We start from the raw sequence: 12,895 nt of genomic DNA, 5'->3' as shown, positions 1-12,895 counted from the left end.
GAAGGAACATCAGTAACCTGCGTTGTGCTGATGGAACTACTCTAATGGCTGATAATGCAAAGCGTCTGTAAGCTCTGATAATAAACGTCAAGGAACACAGTGAAAAAATGGGACTAAAATTAAATACAAAGAAAACCAAACTAATGACAACAGGTGGAACAACCAGCCTTAGAACTGAAAATGAAGATACCAAATTTCTGCTTCTGCTTTTTAAGATCAACCATCAACAGTAAAGGAACAAGGAGTCAAGAAATACAGTCAATGCTGCGGACTAGCATTTGGTAGAGCAGCCATGAAAGCCTTGGAAAAGTTATTCAAATGCCATGGTGTGTCGATACCTGCAAAGGTTAGGATCGTGCAAACCGTCATATTATTCCCTGTGACACTCTATGGAAGCAAAAGTTGGACTTTGAAGAAGCAGGATAGGAAGAGCATTGACGCTTTTGAACTTTGGTGGTGGAGAAGACTCCTGAGAATACCGTGGACAGCCAAGAAAACAAACCGATGGATCATCAAACAAATCAACCCAGAGTTCTCACTCGAGGCACAAATGACCAGGCAGATTATCCTGCTTCGGACACATTATGTGAAGACCCAGCTCTCTGGAGAAGGCTCTAATGCTGGGAAAGCTGGAAGGAAGAAAAGAAGAGGATGACCAGAAGCAAGGTGGAGGGACTTACAGTGGTGATGGGTGCAAGATTAGGTTGTCTAAGAGCTGAAAGAGTAGGTTAGTGACAGATTGTCATGGACAAAATCTATCTGTGGTTGCAAAGAGTTGACACTGGCTTGATGGCACATAATCTATCAAGCAATTTATCCCCCAAATAAACAAGTAAATATATCCTGTTTTACCACATTTAGTAGTTTTTGAAAAAAGAACTATTTACGGTTCTTTTTAGCCATTTAGCAAGAATATCAAAGAGGTATTTGGCCTACGTTCTGGGTCCAGGGCTCACTTCCTGAAAACATCTTTTGCTGCTGCTCACTGCTATGATCAGATTAAAATGAGCCCAGTGGGCCCAGTTTATATCCTAAAATTTCCACCTTTTTCCCTAAATAGTGGAAGAAAATCATATTTTGGCCTCATCGGTTAGTACCCGAACCAAGGTCCAAAATAATACAGTATCCTTTGCTTCCCAGAAAAAAATCAGTCTGGCAAGGGAAAATAAATTTGGCCCCACAAGGCATCTCCCCCACAAGTAAGCTGCAGTTGCAGGGAACTTTGCCTTGCCCTTCCCTTCCAGAAAGAACACCTACCTTAGAAACTAAACCAGTCTTTTTCAACCTTGGCAACTTTAAGATGTGTGGACTTCAACTCCTAGAATTGGTGGCTGGGGAATTCTGGGAATTGAAGTCCACACGTCTTAAAGTTGCCAAGGTTGAGAAACACTGAACTAAGCCAACTAAACCAACTGTCCACATAGAAGGTGCTGCTACTATGGTGGGGTTTGTCCTGCCCATTTATTTTTCTTCTGTATCATGTCCATTTGATTGTCTACCTGCAGCACATCTCAGTTGATCTTTGGTGCTGGTGTTCCTTCTCCAGGTGGAGGTTGCAGAAGATCCTGAAAAGGTTTCCACTACTCATCTCCAGCTTGGCCTACCACTGATTTTCATTCTGAGCCAGGAAGAGACCTTGGAAGCCGACAAGAGGATTGCTGAATTTGTGGCCTGGCAGTTGCTGGGGAAAGCAGGAGTCGTCCTTTTATCAAGGTCCCTTGGAATGTGTGTAATTAAAAAGTGGGGAGGGAGTGGAGAGGGGAGACTTTATCCCACCACTGTTCTTACTTCAGTGGAATTCTTGAGGTTGGAAATTCCCAAAGACTCATGGGAAGTGTCAGGGGCACCTGCATGGGGTCAAAAAATCAAAGAGTTAGGTGTAACTGCATGATTGAAGCTCCCCCCGCTTTTAAATATGAGGCATGATGACACACACATGTAATAAGGGATGGGGCTTTGATTGTGCAGTTGGGACTGCCATCTTGATTTTTTTGCCCCCCAACCTTCCCAACCCCCACAGATACCCCTTGGAAGATTCAGAGGAGGGGGTTTGCTTCCAAGCAAACATGCCTCAGGTTGCAGCCTATCCTTCTGCTTAGGACAGTGTTTCTCAACCTTAGCAACTTTTAAGTTGTGTGGACTTCACCTCTCAGAATTCCACACATCTTAAAGTTGCCAAGGTTGAGAATCACTGTCTTAGGAAATTAACCTGGGTGCCTGAATCTTAACTATATCCCTTCCCAAACTGATGTCTGCCAGAAGTGTTCAATTACAGCTCTCTTTATTCCTAGCAAATATGATTGATTTGACTGAAACAGGTTATAGGTGGGCAGATGTTTCTCTGGTCATGTTCATCCCATTGAGTAAACAACATCAGCAGTACAAGAACTTGTCAGCATAGATAGGAAAGAGTAAACATTTCCCCCAACATGAGAACTATGCTGAGCCAAATAAAAGATTAATTCTGCAAGAGCTGAATATACTTGCTTCTCTTTCATAGTTTGATCAGTTTGCAGTTAAGCCCAGAGAGGAGGCCACATTATTATGCAAGTCATTTGCTTATTGAAATCTTATTTGTGACCCACAGCCTTCACTAACCATAGCCTATAACCTGTAAACATTTGCTATAAAAATGAAAGAGAGATATTGAAATGTGCACCCAATAGTGTTTGGGCCTTGGTGGCTTCTGTTCGTGAAATAATTGTAATATCGTTTGGGTTTACAACTGGTAGGCTGACCATATTTCCTTGAGACAAAAACGGGACATTGGGATGGCAAAATGGGACAGGGTTAAACTGAGGCAGCAGCAGGCTGGAGAAGTGCAGGAGAGTTGAAGGCAGCAGCAAGCTGGGACGGAAGGACTGGAACAGAGGCGGCAGCAGGCTGGAGAAGTGCAGGAGGGCTGAAGGCGGTGGTGAGCTGGGGCAGAAGAACAGGAACGGAGGAGTCTAGTGAACAGTTGTCCCCAACAACCTTTTCCTCTCTGGTGTGCCCTTTTATTTTCTTCCCGCCGTTTTGGCCTGAGAGCCAATCGGCTTCTTTTCTGCTGGGTGCGTTTTTCCGACCATCTTCCACTGCACTGATTGGCGGCAGCGACTCTTCCTCTTGCTCACTGCCAATTAGCTGTTCCTGTGGTTCCCGGTCTAGGTTTCCTGCTGGATTGAGAACTACTGCCAATGGGTATGTCAGCCTCCTTTTCAATTTCAACTTCAGTTTTTTCCCACTTTTCCCGATAACGGCTCCAACTTTAAAAAAAAAAAACAGGACAAAATTGACATTATATTAAAATGATGGGATGGTCAGGAAATGTTTAAAAAACGGGACTGTCCTGTTCAAAATGGTATGTATGGTCAGCCTAACAATTGGCCAGAAGTTGCTGAACTACAACTTCCAGCATCCCTTATCCTAACTGTTACTTCCAAAGGCTGCTGGGAATTGACATTTAGCTACTTCTGGCATGCCACAAGTTGCCCACTGAAGGATAGCTGCAATATGGCAAGAAATACCAGGTGGCGCTACAATACAACCATTGAAAGTTTCGCTTACAACTTTGGCAAAATGGGTTGTTTGTAAGGAATTTAAAATGAACAAGATAATAAATGAAGCTGCACCAGCAGAATCCACATCTGCTTTTCTCTCTAATTGCAGCTTTAGTGAGAGGTCATACACTTTCCTTGGTGTTGGGGGGGACAATGGGCAGAAGGCTTTGCTGGACTTTTGCATGTTATGCTAGGACCATACTTCCAAAAATAGTGGGAAGGGTCAGGACACAAAATACATTTGATTTCATTTATATTTAAACTTAAATCAAATAAAAAATAATTAATATGATCATTCTACAGTCTAATGTGCAATTTGATCCTCAGGCATTGCTTGAAGGAGGCAAGTAAAAGCAATATGAAAAGATTCTTTTTATAAAAGCAATATGAAAAGATTCTTTTATAAGCACCTAACCCTTGATGCCATGACTGAACTTCCCAGTGAAGTCTAATGCTAGCTGCCTTTCGCTATCTCTATGTTGTAGCCAAGGGGAGAGCTTCCATATATTTTCTTAGAGTTTTGTTGGAAATACTGTCAGCTGGGCTAATTCATGAGAACTTGATCTCAAACCTAGGAGGAAATTTAACACAGTAAAAGAACATATGGATAGATGAGAGAAATTTAGAGGTTATGGGCAAGAGGATTGAGAGAAGCAGTCAAACAAAATAACTAGGACAAGAAGCTGAATTTCATACATTAATTTTAACAAGTGGGTTAATGCTTTGGCTGCAGGTTTATAGATAAGACCATCACCTCCCCTTATATCTATAAACATGGATAACTAGCATATCATGGCAAAAGGATTTTAATTTAATTTTCTTGAGATGCTACATTTTTTTCATGGAGCATCTGTTTTCATACTGAGAGATATTGAATAATGTGAACACAAACCTGCATTCTGATACAATATTGCTTGCTTATCTCACTGAGATGTTGCAAAAAAAAATCACAATTCTCTACATACTGTGTTTCATAATTTAAACTCTTACATATCTTGAAAGGAATTCTGCTGGTCTGGATGTGCCTTCCCGATACAATGTGGCTATCAAGACAGTTGAGGAAGTAAGTGGTCATAGTTGATATTTCGGACCAACTTTTTAATTTATCGTGCAATCCTAGGCTTGTCTGCTGAAAAGGAAATGCTCCTGAGTCAAATAAAGCTTGCTTCCAGAATTATACACATAAAATTTGCAGCCTTAGCTGTTCTGTGACATAGAATGTATGCTAGTAATGTATTTTGTATTGGTGATGATAACCTTAGAATTCTTAGGAGTGTCAGTCAAAATGTACTGTCCATCTAATACAGAGAGCTAGAGATTTGATCTGAAGACCAGTGTTCAATAGTAGAAACCCATTTGTTATGGCATAAGGACCATCGTAATTCCTGTGCCTTACCTTAGCACCCTTCTGAATCCATGGTGTGTTGAATGAGTTACCAGTAGAAATATGGACTGTCCCTTATATCCCATTCGGGCCACATTTTTGGATTTTTTTTTTGCATCCCTGCAGAATATGCCTGTTAAATACCTGATTTTGAAAGATGCAGATGAAATTGTAGCGTTGGTGAAAAATGATGAGCAGAACAAACCTAGTCTGGATAATAAGGAAGAAGAGGTTTATGAAGAGGAAGAGGGAATTGAGAATGAGAACAATGAACAAGGTAATTAAGATTCCTCAGGGGGGTCTTTGACCTATTAAGTTTTCAAGAAATTTGTTTCTCTGCTTCCCCATTAGGAAAAATACCCTAGAAAAAAATCTTCCCATTTTATTCACTAGCCCAATGTTTCTCAACCTTGGCAACTTCAAGCTGTGTGGACTTCAAGTCCCAGAATTCCCCAACCAGCTGTCCACACAGCTTGAAGTTGCCAAGGTTGAGAAACACTGCACTAGCCTGCCTCATACACATTTCAACGCCATTCTTCTATGGCTTGATTGTTAAAATAACACACTCAAAATGCTGATTTTGACAAAAATTCCTTTTCTGGTAGCCTGGATGGATTCCATATTCACCAGAGATGAGCAGATTATTTACGTGATTGTTTTACAGTCATGCTATTTCTACACATTATTGTTCACTGGGCAGCACGTAGCCAATCTTGGCTGGTTGCAAAAAGCTAACCAGGCTTGGTATTTGCATTGGAGGCTACCAGCACTTGCAGTGCCCATGCTGGAAAGCAAAACAGCAAATTGTTTATTCCCCAGAATTCCCTTGGATTCTTCATAGAGTCTGGAGGTATTCTTAGAAAATAAAAATGTTAATTGGCTGCGGCCTAGCACTTTGTTAGTAAATGTGCCCACTGGTGGCCCAAAAAGATGAAGCTAAACTATGGGTTGATAGTATCCTGCAGGGAAAAAGGGTGGTAGGGAGCAAATTCAGCAGTTTGCCTTCTGGAAAATGGACATTTTGTGATAGAGCCATTTTGTATCTAGGCAAGCCTTCCCCCAGATAGTCATTATTTTGAACTCCCATGACAGATCATACATAGATGCGCCCACTTGCCCCAAAAGATTATGGGGGCTCTTTTCAGATTCTCCCTCTTAAGTAGCCCAACTAGATGCTCAAAGCTTTAGCAAGAGGGAAGGAGATCACCTCATGGTCTCCCAGCTTCAGCTGATGTTCCCCCTTTTTGATAGTTCTTGGCTATTCTTTGAGCCATATTCATTTCTTTTAGTATATTTTTAAGGAGGCTTTCATACCGGGCAGTCTTTTGCCTCTGATTTTGCTGGGGAAAGTCCAGTGGCCTCCTTTCACCTTGGCTGACCAAAGGTTGGAAGTCAGAGATTGGCAGTGTTGGACTTGCCAGGATTTATGTCCCAGAGGAGTCCCATTGCTGTCCCCAAAGTTGCCGCTCTTCTTTCTTCTTGTCCCTGTGACTTTTTCAGTGGACCTCATTGAACAATCAAGTGGTGACAGAAGCAAGGAGAAGGAGCAGCCTTGGCCATTTGTATTGCCTTCTCCTGCTAGGCCCAAACCATACAGCAAGGGTAGGTTGCTGAACTACACTTCCCTAGGAGCGATGCCCGGTGGTAAGGGTTGCTGGGGGTTAAGTTCAGCAACATCTAGACAACCCCAAGGACAACCTCAAGAAGGAGGGGGCAAGTGAAGGGACAGTGGTGGTATTGGTGAGGAACAAGTGGCAGGTCTGTTTCAGAGGGGCCCATTATGGGCATCATGCCAAGAAACTTACAAAACCTGAAGCTAGTGATGGCTGCCCAGAAGATAGTCCCATTTTTCATTTTCTCCATCATCTTTCCTCAGAGTGGATTCAGACCAATGCGTAATACATGTATCTTCTTCCCACCCCATGTCCCTCTTGCTGATTAGAATGTACATTTGCTTTGCAGAAATTCAGGATGATGAGGTGGTGGAATCTGTTGTCCGAGATCGGAAGCGTGAGCTCCCCCTGGAACATGTCCATACCCTGACAGAAGAATCCTTCCTCTCAATTCTGGCAGAGACCAACCGCACAGCAGTGCTCTTCTATGCCAGCTGTAAGTCAGAGTTTGCAAGGTGTTGTGCAGTGTTGTTTTCAGCATTGTTTTGGTGTCTTCTGTTTGCTGTAGTGCTCTTTAGAATTCAGGCTTTTTTAGATGCCCGCTTCTTGCTTTTGCATTGCATGGTTGTGGCTATTGTGGCATTATTGAAGCTAAGCAGGTGAGGCTGTTCTTCATAATCATGCTGGCTAACCATGCTGGCCTCCGGTAGAAAGCCCAACTAAGAACAGGAATTCACTGACAAAAGATGAGAACTAGTATATAGTGAGTGTTAAGATATTGGACTAGGATTGGGGAAACCCAGTTTCACATCTACCCTTGGATATGGGAGCTCATCAGGTGACTCTGGGCCAGTCACTGTCTTTGAGCTCATCTACCATGAAGGGTTGCTGTTGGAAAACTTGGAGGAGGCTGTGCTATGAATGCTGTTTTCAGCTCTTGGATGAAAGATGGGATATAAACCTGTCAAATAATGATACAAAATATTTGAAAACTTTAAAATGAAGAACAGAAATCTGTGGAATAAAGATTGGTTATGAGTTATTTAGCCCTGTTTGCCAAATCAAACCTCTACATTCACAGGCAGTCACCTCTGAATACTGCATCCTATGGTAGGTAAAGGTAAAGGTTTCCCTTGACATTAAGTCCAGTTGTGTCCGACTCTAGGGGGCGGTGCTCATCTCCGTTTCAAAGCCGAAGAGCCTGCATTGTCTGTAGACACTTCCGTGGTCATGTGGCCGGCATGACTAAACAGAACGCTGTTACCTGCCCGCCGAAGTGGTACCTATTAATCTACTCACATTTGCATGTTTTCGAACTGCTAGGTTGGCAGGAGCTGGGACAAGCAATGGGAGCTCACCCCGTCACACGGATTCGAACCGCCGACTTTCTGATCGGCAAGCTCAGCAGCTCAGCGGTTTAACCTGCAGCGCCACTGCTTCCCTATGGTACAGTGATAGAAAAGGCTTTATAGAAGCATGTGCTGATTGCAGAGAAACAGGATGCTGAGCTTGTTGGAACTTTATTAGGATCCAGCAGTGCTCTTGTTTACTTGAGCTGGATCCTGCCTTTTAATCCAAAAGAATCCCAGAAGTGTTATAAAAACAAATAAAATACGAGTATTTTGGCCCTATCCTCCTGGCATTGCTCTTGGTTTACAAATCCTTCCATCCATCCTACCTCATTCCACAAAAACACGTCTGTATGAGACCTTTGCTGCTGTTCCAGTCTTATGAGTACTGGCGGTTGGGCAATCCCCTTGTTTAGCTGCATGTTCTGTTCTGACTAGCCGGCTCTTCACTCTCTAAGGACAAAACAGAAGAAGCCAAAGGCAGGTGTATTCATTCATTCAATATATACCCCATTTTTCTATTAAAGGAAGCTAACTTCAAAAATATATATATAAAATTAAAACTAAAATTAATTAGGAAATAAAAATTGGACAAAAAAATATTTTCTAAACATGGAGGAAGCAAGAACCAAATGCTTATCCTGAGAGAGTGCATTTCGTAGCCTGGGAACAATCAGGAAAAGGCCCTCTTTGATAGAACAAAGAGATAGTCCTCTTTGTGAAAGCTTCTTCCTGCTGATTTTAACAGCCAAACATATCCAGGAAGAGGGAATCCATATTTATTCATTTATACATACATACTGTACATACATTATACATACATACAATATAACTGTATAGGCCTCCTGACTCCCAACTCTGGGTGGCTTGCAACTAAAAATAATTTTTAAAAAGAAAATACGCAGATGACAGCTGTCCTGATGAAGGATGAACTCATCCAGGTGGTTTCATCCAGGTGTTAAACAGAACGGGCCAGAGTGTTGAGCTCTGAGGCACCCCACTGGTGAGCGGTCATGAACTCAATCTCTCCTCCTTTTTAACACTGACTGAAGCAAGCCACAAAGAAAGGAGAACCACCAAAGATGGGGCCCCCCACTCCCAAACCTTGCAGCCACTCCAGAAGGATAATACAATCAATGGTATCTGTCATCCCTACAAGGTGGAGCAGACTAGGAGATCAAAGTTACACATGCTAATGAAATCTATAGTAACAGAATCTTGCAAGTCTGAATGCGCTTCCCCTCTCCCTCCTCCTCTTTATCTTTGTGAGAACTAGGGAGGGTCTTGTCTGAGACGCTTACTTGGGATACAGATCTGTCCCGGATTCAGATTTCTTTTATCTGACTGTGGCTTGATTACAGCTCTTCCTTGTGTTCCTCAAGGTTATTCCTTCTGCCCATTTCATTATCAAAAGTCACTCAGAGATCAAGGAGCACAAGGATGGATGCACTATCCTAATCCCAGCTCCACAATAGGTTATCAACAAGTGCGACCAGTGCTGTGTCCATACTGAAACCTGACTGAAACAAGTCCAGATAATCCATCTCCTCCAGGATCCTCTGGGGCCAAAGCCCAACCAGCTTCTCAACCTTTTTAGGGACGGTTTGGTGAAAATTGTCCAGGCTCATTGGGTTCAGCAGTGGCCTCTTGAAGAGAGGGCACACCACAGCCTCCTTCAAGACTGAAAGGATGAACCCCTCCCACAAAGAATGAGATACCACTGCATGGACCCAACCACAGGTCCCCTTCTGGCAGGCCTTGACCAACCAGGAAGGGCCTGGATTGAACAAACAGGTGGTTGAGCTCACAGTCTGGAGGACCCTGTCAGCTTCCTCAGGAGTCACAGGCACAAACCCACTCCAGATAACCCCACAAGTCTCTGTCTTAGGAAGTTCCATTGGACTTGCCTGGCTGGAGTCCAAATCTGAGTGACTTTATCTGTCACATAGCAAGAATAGTCCTCACAATAGCCCAATAGGTGTTCCCATGGCTTGTCTGTCCCCAGCAGAGAATGAGTCACCGTAAACATTGCTTGAACTGGGCAGCCTTATAAATCTAGTTAATGAATAAAATCTAATTAATATGTGTGTCCACTGGGCAGCTATTAGCAGATGCAATAACAGTGGAGAAATAACAGTATTTTGCTGCCCTTATCACCACAATGCAATGAACTCTTCCTCATGCTCGGTTGGATTTGCACTTTGTCTTTCTCCAATAGTAATTGAGGCGACTGTTCTGGCACTTCATCTCCCAGAGCTCCTTGGAGGACCAAGGTGCAACCTGACATCAGCACACATGGAGAGGCCAGATAAAAGTAATCTGTCCAGAGCCCCAGCCACTTGCCCATTCCAGGCAGTGACTGAAGTCTCAGCTGAATTGCCCACCAGATCTTCACGGAAAACCCCAAACTCCTTCTGGAACCCAGTTGGGTCCATAAATCTAGGTCTTAGAGGTTTAGAGCCATATAGTCCACCCATTAGCTATTTAATGTTTTAAAGTTTAATACCAACATCTTAAATTGTGCCCAAAAAGCTACTGGCAACCAGTGCAGATCTTTCAGCACAGGTATTAAATGATCCTTGACCTTGTAACAGTTAGCACCCTGCCTGCTGTGTTTTTCACTGGCTAGAATTTCTGGATACTTTGTCTTATATAAAGCATGTTGTCAAAAAAAAAGTTGCATTATATTGGTATGAACTTTGTATTCCCTCAGATCCTGAGTTTTGAGTGACTCCAGATGCTCTGGTATCTGAAATATTGGGTTACTTTTTCTGTTTGCATTACAGGGGAGGCTGTCTCTCTGGTAGTGATGGAATCTTTCCTTGAAGTTGCTGCTCACTTAAAAGGTGTGGATTAGTCAACATAGTTACTGTGGCCTGTCTATGTCTTTAAAGGGCATTATCTTTCATTTAATGCAAGGTTGTTGTTTCAAATGATTAATTCAGGCATAAAGTTATCTTGGTGAGTGGGAAAACTGGTAGAAGGGTGAGATGTCTAGTGGCACAAGGGGAGAAGTTGATAGCTTCCCTCAGTGATTTAATCCAAGTTTCAAGAAAGTAGTATCTTTGAAGTCTCTGTATTGGCCAACAGTCCCAGATTAATTTTCTGGGAATAATTATGGGCAATACTGTGAATAGTCCAGTTAAAGGTTCTTGAATTCATTGTTCTAACCAGTTTTCTAATATGATGTAAGAACTAGTATCAGATAGTTCCAGCAGGCTGATTGCCTTGGGAAAATTCTGTCTAGTTCTGGGTGCTGGATGTAGAGATATAAATACTTGGGGGGAAAATGGAAATTGGGAGCAATACCTTATGCCTCAGCTCCAAATTAAATATTATTTTACTGTGAGAATAAAGAATCCAAAATCCATTGGGGCAATAACTTTATTTGGCAAATTAAATTGTACAAAATTGCTGCAAGCTTTTGAGTTGCTACAGCTTTCTTCCACCATGTCCTTGAAATTCAAGGTGTACCTTCTACTGACTTTCTAAAGTTATGCATCTTAGTTACAGGTGTTCATCAGCTGTCAGGGCTGGAGATGATCTTATCACTTATCTAATCCAGCTCCGAGTTTAATCCAGGAAACTCAGAGCTAGAGAATCCCAAAGAAATGCTTGTCCAACTTCTGCTTGAAAGCCTCCAATAAAGAAATTCCTGTCACATTTCTGTCTGCCTTTCCCAGTACGACACCCTTCCAGTGCTTTGAGAGACACCACAACTTGCTAACCTAGAATGGGGAGGTCTGAAATAACTGCAAAAAATAGGGGGTGGGAGGTGGCACTTTTTTTTTAAACTAACAAAAATATGAAATATTTCCTATTTTATACATAAAATAAAAGAAATTGGTCTGTTTAGAAATATGTAGGCTGTCTGACAGTCAAAGACATCTAGAGGTGCTGTGTATGGAAGATGTTTAGTCTTCAGGAATGACTTCCCTTTGGGTTTTTTAAACAATAGACAGGACATCTTCTAAATGAGCGTATTTATACTATTTACTTCTCAGAACTCCACTGTCTACTTTTTACATTCCTGGCAGACTCTGACATCACTAAGTGGAATTACAGCGCACTGCTGAGCGTAGGTCCTGCATACCTACTGTTTGACGATAGGCAGAGATGCAGTGAGTGGACCAGCTGCACGTGAACACCCTGCCAAAAAAAAAAAAAAAGGCTGGAAACAATGAACAGATGTGTGGTCTGTTGCACTCAGTTGACGAACTTCACTTCTGAATGCAGGAGTATCTGAATGCCAGAAAGTATCTGGCAAATGCAAGAGGCACTTTTAAAAATGCATCAAAATCTAATACACTTTTATTTAAGCTATTTAATAAATTGATCTGCTTCGTATTAAATGTTAAGGTGTGTGTGTGTGCGCACGTGCATGTGTGTGTTTATTCCAGTATTTTACATTGATTTGTAATGACTCCTTGTTCCTGGCATTAAATATTTTTGGCCAGGCAGCTCTTCAGTGGAAGAACAGCCATTCTACTGCTGAGTGATTTATAGTAATGTAAGTCAACTTTTCAGTAGGTTTGACTATTAATTCAAAGAATGGCATTTTAAAAAAGGTCTTAGTTTTAATTTTACTCAGTGGGTAGTCCTAAAATGTGTTGTTAATTCTTGGGCTAAGCCTTGGAACAAATCAGTACCTAAGAAAAGAATTGCCTTTGGCAGAATGTACTTCCCATATTCGTTTGCAGTTGTTTCTTTTCTACCAAGGACTGGCAATCTTTGTTTCCCAACTGCCATCACTTGATCTCAGACGATGGCCCAGCACACCAAATAAATAAATAAGACCTGGAGTCACCAAGAAATTTCTGTGACAGTAGCCCAAAATCTCATGAGGTCTTGTGCAAGAATGGCAAAATCTCATGATCTCATGACCATGTGTGAGTTGGGTGGCTTTATAAATCTGTTTAATAAATAAATCTCATGCAAGTACAGCAAAATCTCATGAGGGTTGTCTATCTTCTGGGATCTTAGCCATTTTAGAAAGTTATATTTATTTTT

At 42.1% G+C, this 12,895-nt stretch overlaps 2 protein-coding genes across 4 annotated transcripts in view; one reads left to right on the top strand and one right to left on the bottom strand.

Moving 5' to 3' along the window:
• The window catches only part of PTGER2 (prostaglandin E receptor 2), a 449,149-nt gene that overhangs the window by 379,137 nt on the left and 57,117 nt on the right, over positions 1 to 12,895 (bottom strand). The window lies entirely within an intron of this gene.
• The window catches only part of TXNDC16 (thioredoxin domain containing 16), a 44,138-nt gene that overhangs the window by 17,654 nt on the left and 13,589 nt on the right, over positions 1 to 12,895 (top strand). For all 3 annotated transcript variants that reach the window (XR_010066945.1, XM_063290530.1, XM_063290529.1), the window contains exons 9-13: positions 1,547 to 1,713; positions 4,542 to 4,602; positions 5,050 to 5,200; positions 6,886 to 7,032; positions 10,672 to 10,731. Coding sequence is in view for 2 of the 3 variants with exons in the window: in XM_063290530.1 (XP_063146600.1) it covers positions 1,547 to 1,713; positions 4,542 to 4,602; positions 5,050 to 5,200; positions 6,886 to 7,032; positions 10,672 to 10,731 (586 nt within the window). In the remaining variant the exon portion in view is untranslated. The remainder of the gene's footprint in view (positions 1 to 1,546; positions 1,714 to 4,541; positions 4,603 to 5,049; positions 5,201 to 6,885; positions 7,033 to 10,671; positions 10,732 to 12,895) is intronic.

Source organism: Candoia aspera, chromosome 1, assembly GCF_035149785.1.
Source record: "Candoia aspera isolate rCanAsp1 chromosome 1, rCanAsp1.hap2, whole genome shotgun sequence".
NCBI lineage: Eukaryota > Metazoa > Chordata > Lepidosauria > Squamata > Boidae > Candoia > Candoia aspera.
This window is presented reverse-complemented; position numbering and strand designations above follow the sequence as displayed.